Raw genomic sequence first — 15,206 nt, 5'->3', positions numbered from 1 at the left:
CGAAGATAAGGAATCAAGATAGGCGATGATTATTGACCGCTTCCAGTATTCAACTGCAGACTCAGATGTTGGATTACTTCTGTGTATTTGCTTTGGAGTGACTCGTGGTACTGACAACTCAACCCCTACTTTCTCTGCGATATCAAGTGATTTTTTAAATAAATCGTAAGAGTAAGAATTTTCGACATCTTGTCGATCTTTTTTGATAACATCTAGAATATTATCAACATGTTTCTTCACCATAACCGAATCCATACTTTTTCCTTATAAAACGTTTACAACGAGTTCCAAGATTGCAGAGTATCTTGCGATTATGTGTAAGCCTACGACGTATATTGGTTTAGTCACTGCACGGATAGATGTTCTAGTGCTTTAGCGATGTCAGTGAAGCTTTCTGATAATTGTTTATGCTCTTATATTTTTCCGACCATCTGGTCTCACAGATCCTTGAAAGATTTGGTGGCAATTTCCTCCGATATTGCGATTCACGAAGGCAATTGTATCTTTAACCTTTGCAATTGTGTTTCTTATTTCTGGTAGCTTGTTATTATCGTTGATAACAAAAATATATGCAGAGCAGAAAAGGTAGCTGTGTTCTTATAAAATGCTATCCCAGCATGGTCATCTGCAGATGTTGTTGTATGTGGAAATATCAGCTGTATATACAAGACAGTTGGATATAATTGGATATAAAGTTTTGCGCGAGGTTTGTCAAAAGGCTAGATGATATGATTAATGCAAAACACTATTGAAATATTTTCAAATTTCTATATAGGAATCACTTTGGTCAGAAGAATAGGTGATTTTATCTTCTTAAAGCAATTTATTCAATTCCTCCGGTGTGTAAATGGTATTTGGATTGCCATTTAGAGAAAGGAAGATAGATATTATAGTAAAAATTAATTATTGTGCCTGAAACTAACTTCTATATGTTTGGAGAAGAACTTGTATGCAGTTATACTTCATCAAAGCATTAATCATAGTATGCGAAACAAACAGAACTCAAGATACAAATGCACAAAATGCACAATTAATATTTGTCGATACAAATGTCATCCCTATAGCTTCAAAGCAATGCATTAAGATCTATTTTTGAGGTGACCATTAACATTACGATTGAATAATCGAATTTTCAATTGAGATATACATTGCATACAATCAAACCAATTCTGGAAACATTTTTTCCTCTCTGAAAATCATATCGTAGATACAAGGTTTTGAAAATATTGAACAGCTTCTTGACGTTATTAATATCACTGTCTTCGCGTCTTCTGTTTAACAGTGAGAAACAAGAAAAAGTCATTAAGTTATATGTCGGGTGAATACGGGCTATGAGAAATCACTTTGATGCTTTTTTCCTTCAAATATTCGGTGGTTCGACGTGCTTTATGGCATGCGGAATCCATCTAGAATATATCTTTTTCATAACTAAATGGTCATAAAAAATCGATTGTATTTCGCAGTCTGCGATATCTTTAGAAACGCCACTATCAATCTGTAAGTCATATCCTAATTTTAAATCATGTTGCGCAGAGCATTGACATTTCTCGGAATAAAAATTGTTTTTGGCCGAATTTCTCGATATTCATCACTAACAGGCACTTGACCATGACGAAATTCTGCTAACCAATTGTAAACAGTCTTTGTTGACGAGTAAGTCCTTTTTTGAAATCATGATTTCCATATAAATATAATAATATAATAATAACAAACGTCCATGTTCACAAACACAGTGGTGCCATACATTATACGCCACCTATTGTAAAAAAGACACATCTTTGTGATAGTTAACCCATTGTTATTTGATAATCACTTATAATTATTTTTATTCCATTTCAGAGATTCATGCTACCAAGCTTGGACCAACCTCCGAAAATCTCCAATGTTCGGTTGTATATGTCCCAATAATCAAATGAAGAAGAGATGCGACAGGATTTTTAGTATGGTTAATCACAATCCTTGCGTAGGTGAGTTCAAAGTTTCACTGACTGTGTTCCGTAACCTTTAACGAAAGTATAATAATCACTTACCAATAGGCACTATGACAATAGGATTATCATTGTTATCCTGGGGAGTTTTTTTCAATTACATCAATTCGATTATTATATTTCGAACATTGAAGAGTACCTAATTTTATATAAGTGCGAAATAATATCATAGATATCGATTTATAGTGGTTCTTAATACAAAAATCAGTGTAACAAACAACGTTCTAATTACTATTCTGTAACTAATTTGAACTACTAAATGTTTATACTGATTTTCCACTTTTTTAAGATTAGACCCGATGACATTTCTAAAAATATTGATGAATGGTATACTGTGATGCTTTATAATTTTATGACTCTCTTAGGTAATTCAAACATTGTTTCCAAATTATGGGAAAGTTGTGATTAAGAAGATGGATAGTTGCTCTAATCGACAGATAAAGAACTGACGATTGCTTGCTTCTTAATAATTCTCCGTCCAAATTGAGAAAACTAACTATTATATTTCATCACAAATAATCACAATTTGTACTACGGACTGGATATAAGATGACAATATCGATTTTCAGGCCAAACAATGCATTCATTTTATATTACGATCTACTATACTTTAATTTGTATCAACTACAAAGAATGAAACGCTTCAAATTTCCATTAAACGTACATATATTTCATTATAGAATATGAAAAGTTCGTGACTGTCTAGTCTAATAGGTTCGTTTCGAAATGGCTTTCAACTGCTCTGTCGTTGCCATCTCTATATTAGGAACGTTGAAGCCACAAATCGCAAGATGTTAATTTGGCGAGCCAGGCAGATGTGACAGATAAACAGATTTTCAAGAAGTAAAACTCGCTAATCAAAAACGAGTTACATCATAAAATTTGGAGAATTGATGACTAGTATCATCTCTGATAGGTTCGTTTCGAAATGGCTTTCAACTGCTCTGTCGTTGCCATCTCTATATTAGGAACGTTGAAGCCACAAATCGCAAGATGTTAATTTGGCGAGCCAGGCATATGTGACAGATAAACAGATTTTCAAAAAGTAAAACTCGCTAATCAAAAACGAGTTACATCATAAAATTTGGAGAATTGATGACTAGTATCATCTCTGATAGGTTCGTTTCGAAATGGCTTTCAACTGCTCTGTCGTTGCCATCTCTATATTAGGAACGGTGAAGCCACAAATCGCAAAATGTTAATTTGGCGAGCCAGGCATATGTGACAGATAAACAGATTTTCAAGAAGTAAAACTCGCTAATCAAAAACGAGTTACATCATAAAATTTGGAGAATTGATGACTAGTATCATCTCTGATAGGTTCGTTTCGAAATGGCTTTCAACTGCTCTGTCGTTGCCATCTCTATATTAGGAACGTTGAAGCCACAAATCGCAAGATGTTAATTTGGCGAGCCAGGCAGATGTGACAGATAAACAGATTTTCAAAAAGTAAAACTCGCTAATCAAAAACGAGTTACATCATAAAATTTGGAGAATTGATGACTAGTATCATCTCTGATAGGTTCGTTTCGAAATGGCTTTCAACTGCTCTGTCGTTGCCATCTCTATATTAGGAACGGTGAAGCCACAAATCGCAAAATGTTAATTTGGCGAGCCAGGCAGATGTGACAGATAAACAGATTTTCAAGAAGTAAAACTCGCTAATCAAAAACGAGTTACATCATAAAATTTGGAGAATTGATGACTAGTATCATCTCTGATAGGTTCGTTTCGAAATGGCTTTCAACTGCTCTGTCGTTGCCATCTCTATATTAGGAACGTTGAAGCCACAAATCGCAAGATGTTAATTTGGCGAGCCAGGCAGATGTGACAGATAAACAGATTTTCAAAAAGTAAAACTTGCTAATCAAAAACGAGTTACATCATAAAATTTGGAGAATTGATGACTAGTATCATCTCTGATAGGTTCGTTTCGAAATGGCTTTCAACTGCTCTGTCGTTGCCATCTCTATATTAGGAACGGTGAAGCCACAAATCGCAAGATGTTAATTTGGCGAGCCAGGCAGATGTGACAGATAAACAGATTTTCAAAAAGTAAAACTTGCTAATCAAAAACGAGTTACATCATAAAATTTGGAGAATTGATGACTAGTATCATCTCTGATAGGTTCGTTTCGAAATGGCTTTCAACTGCTCTGTCGTTGCCATCTCTATATTAGGAATGTTGAAGCCACAAATCGCAAGATGTTAATTTGGCGAGCCAGGCAGATGTGACAGATAAACAGATTTTCAAAAAGTAAAACTCGCTAATCAAAAACGAGTTACATCATAAAATTTGGAGAATTGATGACTAGTATCATCTCTGATAGGTTCGTTTCGAAATGGCTTTCAACTGCTCTGTCGTTGCCATCTCTATATTAGGAACGGTGAAGCCACAAATCGCAAAATGTTAATTTGGCGAGCCAGGCAGATGTGACAGATAAACAGATTTTCAAGAAGTAAAACTCGCTAATCAAAAACGAGTTACATCATAAAATTTGGAGAATTGATGACTAGTATCATCTCTGATAGGTTCGTTTCGAAATGGCTTTCAACTGCTCTGTCGTTGCCATCTCTATATTAGGAACGTTGAAGCCACAAATCGCAAGATGTTAATTTGGCGAGCCAGGCAGATGTGACAGATAAACAGATTTTCAAAAAGTAAAACTTGCTAATCAAAAACGAGTTACATCATAAAATTTGGAGAATTGATGACTAGTATCATCTCTGATAGGTTCGTTTCGAAATGGCTTTCAACTGCTCTGTCGTTGCCATCTCTATATTAGGAACGTTGAAGCCACAAATCGCAAGATGTTAATTTGGCGAGCCAGGTAGATGTGACAGATAAACAGATTTTCAAAAAGTAAAACTCGCTAATCAAAAACGAGTTACATCATAAAATTTGGAGAATTGATGACTAGTATCATCTCTGATAGGTTCGTTTCGAAATGGCTTTCAACTGCTCTGTCGTTGCCATCTCTATATTAGGAACGGTGAAGCCACAAATCGCAAAATGTTAATTTGGCGAGCCAGGCAGATGTGACAGATAAACAGATTTTCAAGAAGTAAAACTCGCTAATCAAAAACGAGTTACATCATAAAATTTGGAGAATTGATGACTAGTATCATCTCTGATAGGTTCGTTTCGAAATGGCTTTCAACTGCTCTGTCGTTGCCATCTCTATATTAGGAACGTTGAAGCCACAAATCGCAAGATGTTAATTTGGCGAGCCAGGCAGATGTGACAGATAAACAGATTTTCAAAAAGTAAAACTCGCTAATCAAAAACGAGTTACATCATAAAATTTGGAGAATTGATGACTAGTATCATCTCTGATAGGTTCGTTTCGAAATGGCTTTCAACTGCTCTGTCGTTGCCATCTCTATATTAGGAACGTTGAAGCCACAAATCGCAAGATGTTAATTTGGCGAGCCAGGCAGATGTGACAGATAAACAGATTTTCAAAAAGTAAAACTCGCTAATCAAAAACGAGTTACATCATAAAATTTGGAGAATTGATGACTAGTATCATCTCTGATAGGTTCGTTTCGAAATGGCTTTCAACTGCTCTGTCGTTGCCATCTCTATATTAGGAACGGTGAAGCCACAAATCGCAAGATGTTAATTTGGCGAGCCAGGCAGATGTGACAGATAAACAGATTTTCAAAAAGTAAAACTCGCTAATCAAAAACGAGTTACATCATAAAATTTGGAGAATTGATGACTAGTATCATCTCTGATAGGTTCGTTTCGAAATGGCTTTCAACTGCTCTGTCGTTGCCATCTCTATATTAGGAACGGTGAAGCCACAAATCGCAAGATGTTAATTTGGCGAGCCAGGCAGATGTGACAGATAAACAGATTTTCAAAAAGTAAAACTCGCTAATCAAAAACGAGTTACATCATAAAATTTGGAGAATTGATGACTAGTATCATCTCTGATAGGTTCGTTTCGAAATGGCTTTCAACTGCTCTGTCGTTGCCATCTCTATATTAGGAACGTTGAAGCCACAAATCGGAAGATGTTAATTTGGCGAGCCAGGCAGATGTGACAGATAAACAGATTTTCAAGAAGTAAAACTCGCTAATCAAAAACGAGTTACATCATAAAATTTGGAGAATTGATGACTAGTATCATCTCTGATAGGTTCGTTTCGAAATGGCTTTCAACTGCTCTGTCGTTGCCATCTCTATATTAGGAACGTTGAAGCCACAAATCGCAAGATGTTAATTTGGCGAGCCAGGCAGATGTGACAGATAAACAGATTTTCAAGAAGTAAAACTCGCTAATCAAAAACGAGTTACATCATAAAATTTGGAGAATTGATGACTAGTATCATCTCTGATAGGTTCGTTTCGAAATGGCTTTCAACTGCTCTGTCGTTGCCATCTCTATATTAGGAACGTTGAAGCCACAAATCGCAAGATGTTAATTTGGCGAGCCAGGCAGATGTGACAGATAAACAGATTTTCAAAAAGTAAAACTCGCTAATCAAAAACGAGTTACATCATAAAATTTGGAGAATTGATGACTAGTATCATCTCTGATAGGTTCGTTTCGAAATGGCTTTCAACTGCTCTGTCGTTGCCATCTCTATATTAGGAACGGTGAAGCCACAAATCGCAAAATGTTAATTTGGCGAGCCAGGCAGATGTGACAGATAAACAGATTTTCAAGAAGTAAAACTCGCTAATCAAAAACGAGTTACATCATAAAATTTGGAGAATTGATGACTAGTATCATCTCTGATAGGTTCGTTTCGAAATGGCTTTCAACTGCTCTGTCGTTGCCATCTCTATATTAGGAACGGTGAAGCCGCAAATCGCAAAATGTTAATTTGGCGAGCCAGGCAGATGTGACAGATAAACAGATTTTCAAGAAGTAAAACTCGCTAATCAAAAACGAGTTACATCATAAAATTTGGAGAATTGATGACTAGTATCATCTCTGATAGGTTCGTTTCGAAATGGCTTTCAACTGCTCTGTCGTTGCCATCTCTATATTAGGAACGTTGAAGCCACAAATCGCAAGATGTTAATTTGGCGAGCCAGGCAGATGTGACAGATAAACAGATTTTCAAAAAGTAAAACTCGCTAATCAAAAACGAGTTACATCATAAAATTTGGAGAATTGATGACTAGTATCATCTCTGATAGGTTCGTTTCGAAATGGCTTTCAACTGCTCTGTCGTTGCCATCTCTATATTAGGAACGTTGAAGCCACAAATCGGAAGATGTTAATTTGGCGAGCCAGGCAGATGTGACAGATAAACAGATTTTCAAGAAGTAAAACTCGCTAATCAAAAACGAGTTACATCATAAAATTTGGAGAATTGATGACTAGTATCATCTCTGATAGGTTCGTTTCGAAATGGCTTTCAACTGCTCTGTCGTTGCCATCTCTATATTAGGAACGTTGAAGCCACAAATCGCAAGATGTTAATTTGGCGAGCCAGGCAGATGTGACAGATAAACAGATTTTCAAGAAGTAAAACTCGCTAATCAAAAACGAGTTACATCATAAAATTTGGAGAATTGATGACTAGTATCATCTCTGATAGGTTCGTTTCGAAATGGCTTTCAACTGCTCTGTCGTTGCCATCTCTATATTAGGAACGTTGAAGCCACAAATCGCAAGATGTTAATTTGGCGAGCCAGGCAGATGTGACAGATAAACAGATTTTCAAAAAGTAAAACTCGCTAATCAAAAACGAGTTACATCATAAAATTTGGAGAATTGATGACTAGTATCATCTCTGATAGGTTCGTTTCGAAATGGCTTTCAACTGCTCTGTCGTTGCCATCTCTATATTAGGAACGGTGAAGCCACAAATCGCAAGATGTTAATTTGGCGAGCCAGGCAGATGTGACAGATAAACAGATTTTCAAAAAGTAAAACTCGCTAATCAAAAACGAGTTACATCATAAAATTTGGAGAATTGATGACTAGTATCATCTCTGATAGGTTCGTTTCGAAATGGCTTTCAACTGCTCTGTCGTTGCCATCTCTATATTAGGAACGGTGAAGCCACAAATCGCAAGATGTTAATTTGGCGAGCCAGGCAGATGTGACAGATAAACAGATTTTCAAAAAGTAAAACTCGCTAATCAAAAACGAGTTACATCATAAAATTTGGAGAATTGATGACTAGTATCATCTCTGATAGGTTCGTTTCGAAATGGCTTTCAACTGCTCTGTCGTTGCCATCTCTATATTAGGAACGTTGAAGCCACAAATCGCAAGATGTTAATTTGGCGAGCCAGGCAGATGTGACAGATAAACAGATTTTCAAGAAGTAAAACTCGCTAATCAAAAACGAGTTACATCATAAAATTTGGAGAATTGATGACTAGTATCATCTCTGATAGGTTCGTTTCGAAATGGCTTTCAACTGCTCTGTCGTTGCCATCTCTATATTAGGAACGTTGAAGCCACAAATCGCAAGATGTTAATTTGGCGAGCCAGGCAGATGTGACAGATAAACAGATTTTCAAAAAGTAAAACTCGCTAATCAAAAACGAGTTACATCATAAAATTTGGAGAATTGATGACTAGTATCATCTCTGATAGGTTCGTTTCGAAATGGCTTTCAACTGCTCTGTCGTTGCCATCTCTATATTAGGAACGGTGAAGCCACAAATCGCAAGATGTTAATTTGGCGAGCCAGGCAGATGTGACAGATAAACAGATTTTCAAAAAGTAAAACTCGCTAATCAAAAACGAGTTACATCATAAAATTTGGAGAATTGATGACTAGTATCATCTCTGATAGGTTCGTTTCGAAATGGCTTTCAACTGCTCTGTCGTTGCCATCTCTATATTAGGAACGGTGAAGCCACAAATCGCAAGATGTTAATTTGGCGAGCCAGGCAGATGTGACAGATAAACAGATTTTCAAAAAGTAAAACTCGCTAATCAAAAACGAGTTACATCATAAAATTTGGAGAATTGATGACTAGTATCATCTCTGATAGGTTCGTTTCGAAATGGCTTTCAACTGCTCTGTCGTTGCCATCTCTATATTAGGAACGTTGAAGCCACAAATCGGAAGATGTTAATTTGGCGAGCCAGGCAGATGTGACAGATAAACAGATTTTCAAAAAGTAAAACTCGCTAATCAAAAACGAGTTACATCATAAAATTTGGAGAATTGATGACTAGTATCATCTCTGATAGGTTCGTTTCGAAATGGCTTTCAACTGCTCTGTCGTTGCCATCTCTATATTAGGAACGTTGAAGCCACAAATCGCAAGATGTTAATTTGGCGAGCCAGGCAGATGTGACAGATAAACAGATTTTCAAAAAGTAAAACTCGCTAATCAAAAACGAGTTACATCATAAAATTTGGAGAATTGATGACTAGTATCATCTCTGATAGGTTCGTTTCGAAATGGCTTTCAACTGCTCTGTCGTTGCCATCTCTATATTAGGAACGGTGAAGCCACAAATCGCAAGATGTTAATTTGGCGAGCCAGGCAGATGTGACAGATAAACAGATTTTCAAAAAGTAAAACTCGCTAATCAAAAACGAGTTACATCATAAAATTTGGAGAATTGATGACTAGTATCATCTCTGATAGGTTCGTTTCGAAATGGCTTTCAACTGCTCTGTCGTTGCCATCTCTATATTAGGAACGTTGAAGCCACAAATCGGAAGATGTTAATTTGGCGAGCCAGGCAGATGTGACAGATAAACAGATTTTCAAAAAGTAAAACTCGCTAATCAAAAACGAGTTACATCATAAAATTTGGAGAATTGATGACTAGTATCATCTCTGATAGGTTCGTTTCGAAATGGCTTTCAACTGCTCTGTCGTTGCCATCTCTATATTAGGAACGTTGAAGCCACAAATCGCAAGATGTTAATTTGGCGAGCCAGGCAGATGTGACAGATAAACAGATTTTCAAAAAGTAAAACTCGCTAATCAAAAACGAGTTACATCATAAAATTTGGAGAATTGATGACTAGTATCATCTCTGATAGGTTCGTTTCGAAATGGCTTTCAACTGCTCTGTCGTTGCCATCTCTATATTAGGAACGGTGAAGCCACAAATCGCAAGATGTTAATTTGGCGAGCCAGGCAGATGTGACAGATAAACAGATTTTCAAAAAGTAAAACTCGCTAATCAAAAACGAGTTACATCATAAAATTTGGAGAATTGATGACTAGTATCATCTCTGATAGGTTCGTTTCGAAATGGCTTTCAACTGCTCTGTCGTTGCCATCTCTATATTAGGAACGGTGAAGCCACAAATCGCAAGATGTTAATTTGGCGAGCCAGGCAGATGTGACAGATAAACAGATTTTCAAAAAGTAAAACTCGCTAATCAAAAACGAGTTACATCATAAAATTTGGAGAATTGATGACTAGTATCATCTCTGATAGGTTCGTTTCGAAATGGCTTTCAACTGCTCTGTCGTTGCCATCTCTATATTAGGAACGGTGAAGCCACAAATCGCAAGATGTTAATTTGGCGAGCCAGGCAGATGTGACAGATAAACAGATTTTCAAAAAGTAAAACTCGCTAATCAAAAACGAGTTACATCATAAAATTTGGAGAATTGATGACTAGTATCATCTCTGATAGGTTCGTTTCGAAATGGCTTTCAACTGCTCTGTCGTTGCCATCTCTATATTAGGAACGTTGAAGCCACAAATCGCAAGATGTTAATTTGGCGAGCCAGGCAAATGTGACAGATAAACAGACATTTAAGAAGTAAAACTCAGTAATCCAAAACAAGTTACATTATAAAATTTGGAGAATTCGTGACTGGTAACATCTCTGATAGGCTCGTTTCGAAATGGCGTTCATCTGTACTTTCGTGCCCTTTCTATGCTAGGAACGGTGAAGCCACAAATCGTATAGAGAGAGCGCCGTCCCATTGTGAGGACTCTTTCATCGTATATCGTTTCGTACACTAATCGTCTAATTCACCAAACAAATTCGTCCACTTTTTGAACGTACTTCCTTTAAACCAGTTACATCACAGTCTTGAGAATTACTACATTATCTCCATAGACATACTTTCATATTTCGTTAACTTCATTGGCACTTTTTTATATCTTAATATTACAGGGGAGAGAACTTATGTAGAGATTCCAGCAATCCGTCCATGTGTCTGTCCGCAGAATATTTGCAGCATAAGCTAAAATATATAATAAAATAATAATAACATATGCATAAAGAACTGGTTAATCAGAAAATAAATCTTGGTTTCTGGCGCTTCCGGTTCTAATTTGGATAAAATTTCATTGTAAATATTCTGATAATTGTGGATAAGTCCCATGTGATTGTCTCATTTTATTTGCTTCTATGTTTTAAAACTTTTAAAGTCAAAAAGATCTGTAGGGAGACCGCTCTTTCAAATAAAACTTGATGTTAATGCGTTGTTTCCAGATCCTTGAGCCACTACAGACATTTTTATAATTTAAGCTCCAGCAGAAAACAGGATCTGTTTCGTTTTCTTTGTATTAAACATCATAAGTAATTGCAACAAAAGTTCTTGGTATGTCAACTTTCTGGTAGCTAATTGAGCAAGACTTTTATACTAGTAGATATGAATCATAAACTGTTTGGAGCAATATACACATAACTTGTTTGACTGAAATTTAAACTAATACAAACAGTGCTGGATATTTTATTAAGATTAACATTGTATAGAAAGAATAGAATGGAGATTTGAAGTTCTGAAAATATTTTTCGTGAAAAAGTACATCATATTTTGTTTCATCATTTCGAACAGTATATTTCAATTTTCGATATCCACAAGTTGAAAATGTTACATCACAAATCAATGAAGCGTCATCGGTTCTATTTATAAAACCACTATAAATCCAGATTTATCCGAATTTGATAGTCGTTTTTTCGCGATTAGTATAAAAGTGTTATTAAATCGTCTATTTTGCCCTCTCGGTCGTAAAATATTGCATGGTTCAATTTTTTTGTATTTTGTACTATCACCATTGTATAATAGGCTGGTCATTTGATATATACAATAAAAGAATGTGTAAGAAATCGTTATTATTTAATATATTACTAGTTTTCTAGAATAGGACGCTCAATCTGCTTCCCACACAGGATCCAAGATACTCAGAAAAACAAATATCACTTACTTACTAATACTTGGCAAATTCACTCGAAGAAAATGAAAATAAGTTAATAAAAACCTGTTTATATGTTTCTCTTATTATTATTAGATCCATAAAGATTCTTAATTTATATGCTCGACCAATTTTAACTCTCTCCGGTGTGTCCTAAAGCTTCAAAGATATATTCGACTTGATTAATATTGTATACAATTTGTGAATAGACAAAAAGCCTCCATAAATATCAATAAATAAACTATAATGCAATATATTCTCCCACATTTCCAAAACTTGACTCTCTTTTCAATTATCTCACAAATGCATTCAATAAATAACCATATAAAAATTTATTTTCAAACATTTCTTTCTTTCGATACGTCAATTGAATTCGCTTTTGATAATGCTACAAATTTTTTTGATGATTCTGTAGAATTAAACAGAATAATTCTAATCATGGTACAAATTGAAATTATGGTTATAAATTCGATTTCAAGCTAAAATATCAGATAATAAATATGCACTTCTTGCAACCTAACCGCGCCTTCTTTTCAAAAATTATCAGGATGCTTCGTTATTGACGCTAGCTAAAGTACCTCGAACAGATTAGTACTTTCAATGTTTTTTGAGCAAGCGCATAAATTTAAATTCGTTAAGGACCCAAGAATAATTGATTTGACAGCAAAAAGCTAACACAGACAACATCTTCGACAGTCAGATATGAAAAAGCTTTATTGGATGCTAGTATTGCATACTCAATAATTTTTTTCTAGTCAAAATAAAATTGATTAAATTTAGCCGAGCGAAAAGGTATTTAAAGCTCAAAAGTTTCACATGAAAATTATCGTACTCAATTAAATTAATTATTGTGACTAAAACATAAAAACAAACCTACTGGAACCGATTGTTGAGTACCTAAAAATTACGGATTCTTTTACAAATAAATAACGATATGAAATGAAAAATTCCACCATAAATTCATTATCAATTCCTTTTTGGATCCTAAATACGGAGGAAAGGCATGCAAAATAATAAGTTGTTACTAGAACTTTCTATACACATATTTATAAAAATTCAAATGCAATTTATGTATAACTTTGACCAGCCTATAATTGAAACCATCGATCTATTCACATATTTCCATTCGCTGTTACATGCATGCAAGGTTTAACAGATTTTTCATGGATCGTATCACATTTTTCACAAGGATATCAAATGAATATATATACCAGATGTGTTAGTAATAAAACGTATATTAGGTACAATCGTAGACTACTATAAACAAAGTCAAAAAACGGTAGAAATTCCAATATAAGCATACTTACAATAATTGTTTGATTCATATCTGGGATACCACTGGCAGTTTTTCGTTATTTAGAAAATAAAAAGAAAAAAACCGAACAAGGTAATGTGATCTGATTAAAATAAATATAGATGAATATAGAATTGAGAACACAAATCATATCAAAACAATCAATTTCATTGCAAAAAAGAAAATTATCGAGGAAATTGAGGGTAAAATTTCATGCCTCAGTCTAGAAAACAGGATATCTGCTTTGAATCCTATACAGAAAAATTAAAATAGAATTGAAACCAAAATCGATTGCGAAAAATTTAGGAAATAAAACTTTTGATTAGTTATAATTGGTTATTTAGGTCAACAGTTTTATAACAATATCATATTGATCTAATGTCTTCATAAATGCAAAAATAAATCTGTAAAAATACCAGCTGGTTCACGTTATAACACCCCATACTAAAGTGCAAATTATATAGTAATATTCTCTTCATTGAAGTACAAAATTAAACCCATAACTTTACACTGTTTTTTGAACTTCGACTCCATTCTGTTTATTTACAACAAGTATTTCAATTGGATACCATAGATATAACAATTCCTCTTTCTACCTCATACTCTCGAAACAAATTCCTTTTTCCGCATTCCCTCCGTAATGAGTTTGCTTCAAATAGAAACAAAGTAACGACTAAAGCATCAGTTCATTTCCTATGTTTTACTTATGTATAAGATCCAATTATTTTATTGTCTACGTAGTTATAAACATAGAATCATCTATATTCTTGTACAGTTTTAAACCACTTCATGTGCTTTTGAATTTATAAATTATTAAACATTGTATATTAAAACAACAACATCATTTAGAATTAAAAGATGAAAGAAAAATAAATGTAGTTTTTAAATTAAAATTATGTTGCTTTGAGTAAATAAGAGTCGTCTCTAACATATATGACAGATTATTAATGATGAGACGGAATATTCACTCTAATGCATGTTCATGATAACTTGAAAAAGAAGCTAAAGAACTAACTAAACAAGTTCAATGATTCTTCCTTTTCAATTTTGTCAAATACTCGTTGCACAGCTTGAAAGAAATGCTTGGAATCGTTGTCAAAATGGAAGATAAATTTTTTGTCGTTCAGACGCTGACCAGAACGTATCCGTCCAATTTATCTCAGGTCTCTAGTCACTTTTCCTCAAAAACATCCCTAAACCATCACTGAGCTTCCGCTGTGTCGAGATTACACACAGATCTAACATCCGTTCTTCTATTGAGCTGCGCATAAACTTTTCTTAGACCAAAATACCTCAAACTTCGACTTTTCACTCTATAAAACTCTCTCCCCCTCTTCGAACGTCCAATTTTTATATTATTTGATATACTGCTACGCTTCCAAAAAAACCAGACTCACTTTCGCTGTGGCAGTACTCGGAGAAATATCTTCAGATTCGTTGATCTGAGCTTTTATCTCTAGACTCCTGAGTCGTCGATCACGTTTACTCATCAATAGAATGCGCTTATCTTCAGCGGTTGTGAAAAAGATGTCTTGGTCCCATAAGTATAAACACAGAATGTTCTTCCGTCTCACTGAGACTAAACTGCAATCATAAACACCAAGGAAATGAATCACAATTAAAGAATAATAAAGAAATCAGTTGTTGAAGTGTATTATTATGGAATTTATAATTGGATTGTAGGGTAGGCAGAAACATTTTAACCGAAAGTGTAGGTTTACACCAACTTCAGCTTTCGTTTTTTTTTCCTAAGTTGACCCCTTCCTAAGCTTTTGAAAACTTTTGAAAATGTACCTTGTAGATCAAAAACTGAGATCA

At 34.8% G+C, this 15,206-nt stretch overlaps 1 protein-coding gene across 1 annotated transcript in view; it reads left to right on the top strand.

The window, feature by feature from the left end:
* The window catches only part of LOC130450215 (uncharacterized), a 323,885-nt gene that overhangs the window by 246,299 nt on the left and 62,380 nt on the right, over positions 1–15,206 (top strand). Inside the window, exon 6 of the mRNA XM_056788487.1 lies at positions 1,840–1,997. Coding sequence (XP_056644465.1) covers positions 1,840–1,997 — 158 coding nt within the window. The remainder of the gene's footprint in view (positions 1–1,839; positions 1,998–15,206) is intronic.

Source organism: Diorhabda sublineata, chromosome 11 (genome assembly GCF_026230105.1).
Source record: "Diorhabda sublineata isolate icDioSubl1.1 chromosome 11, icDioSubl1.1, whole genome shotgun sequence".
NCBI lineage: Eukaryota > Metazoa > Arthropoda > Insecta > Coleoptera > Chrysomelidae > Diorhabda > Diorhabda sublineata.
Note: the sequence above shows the minus strand (reverse complement) of the source record. Positions and strands in the feature narration are given on the sequence as shown.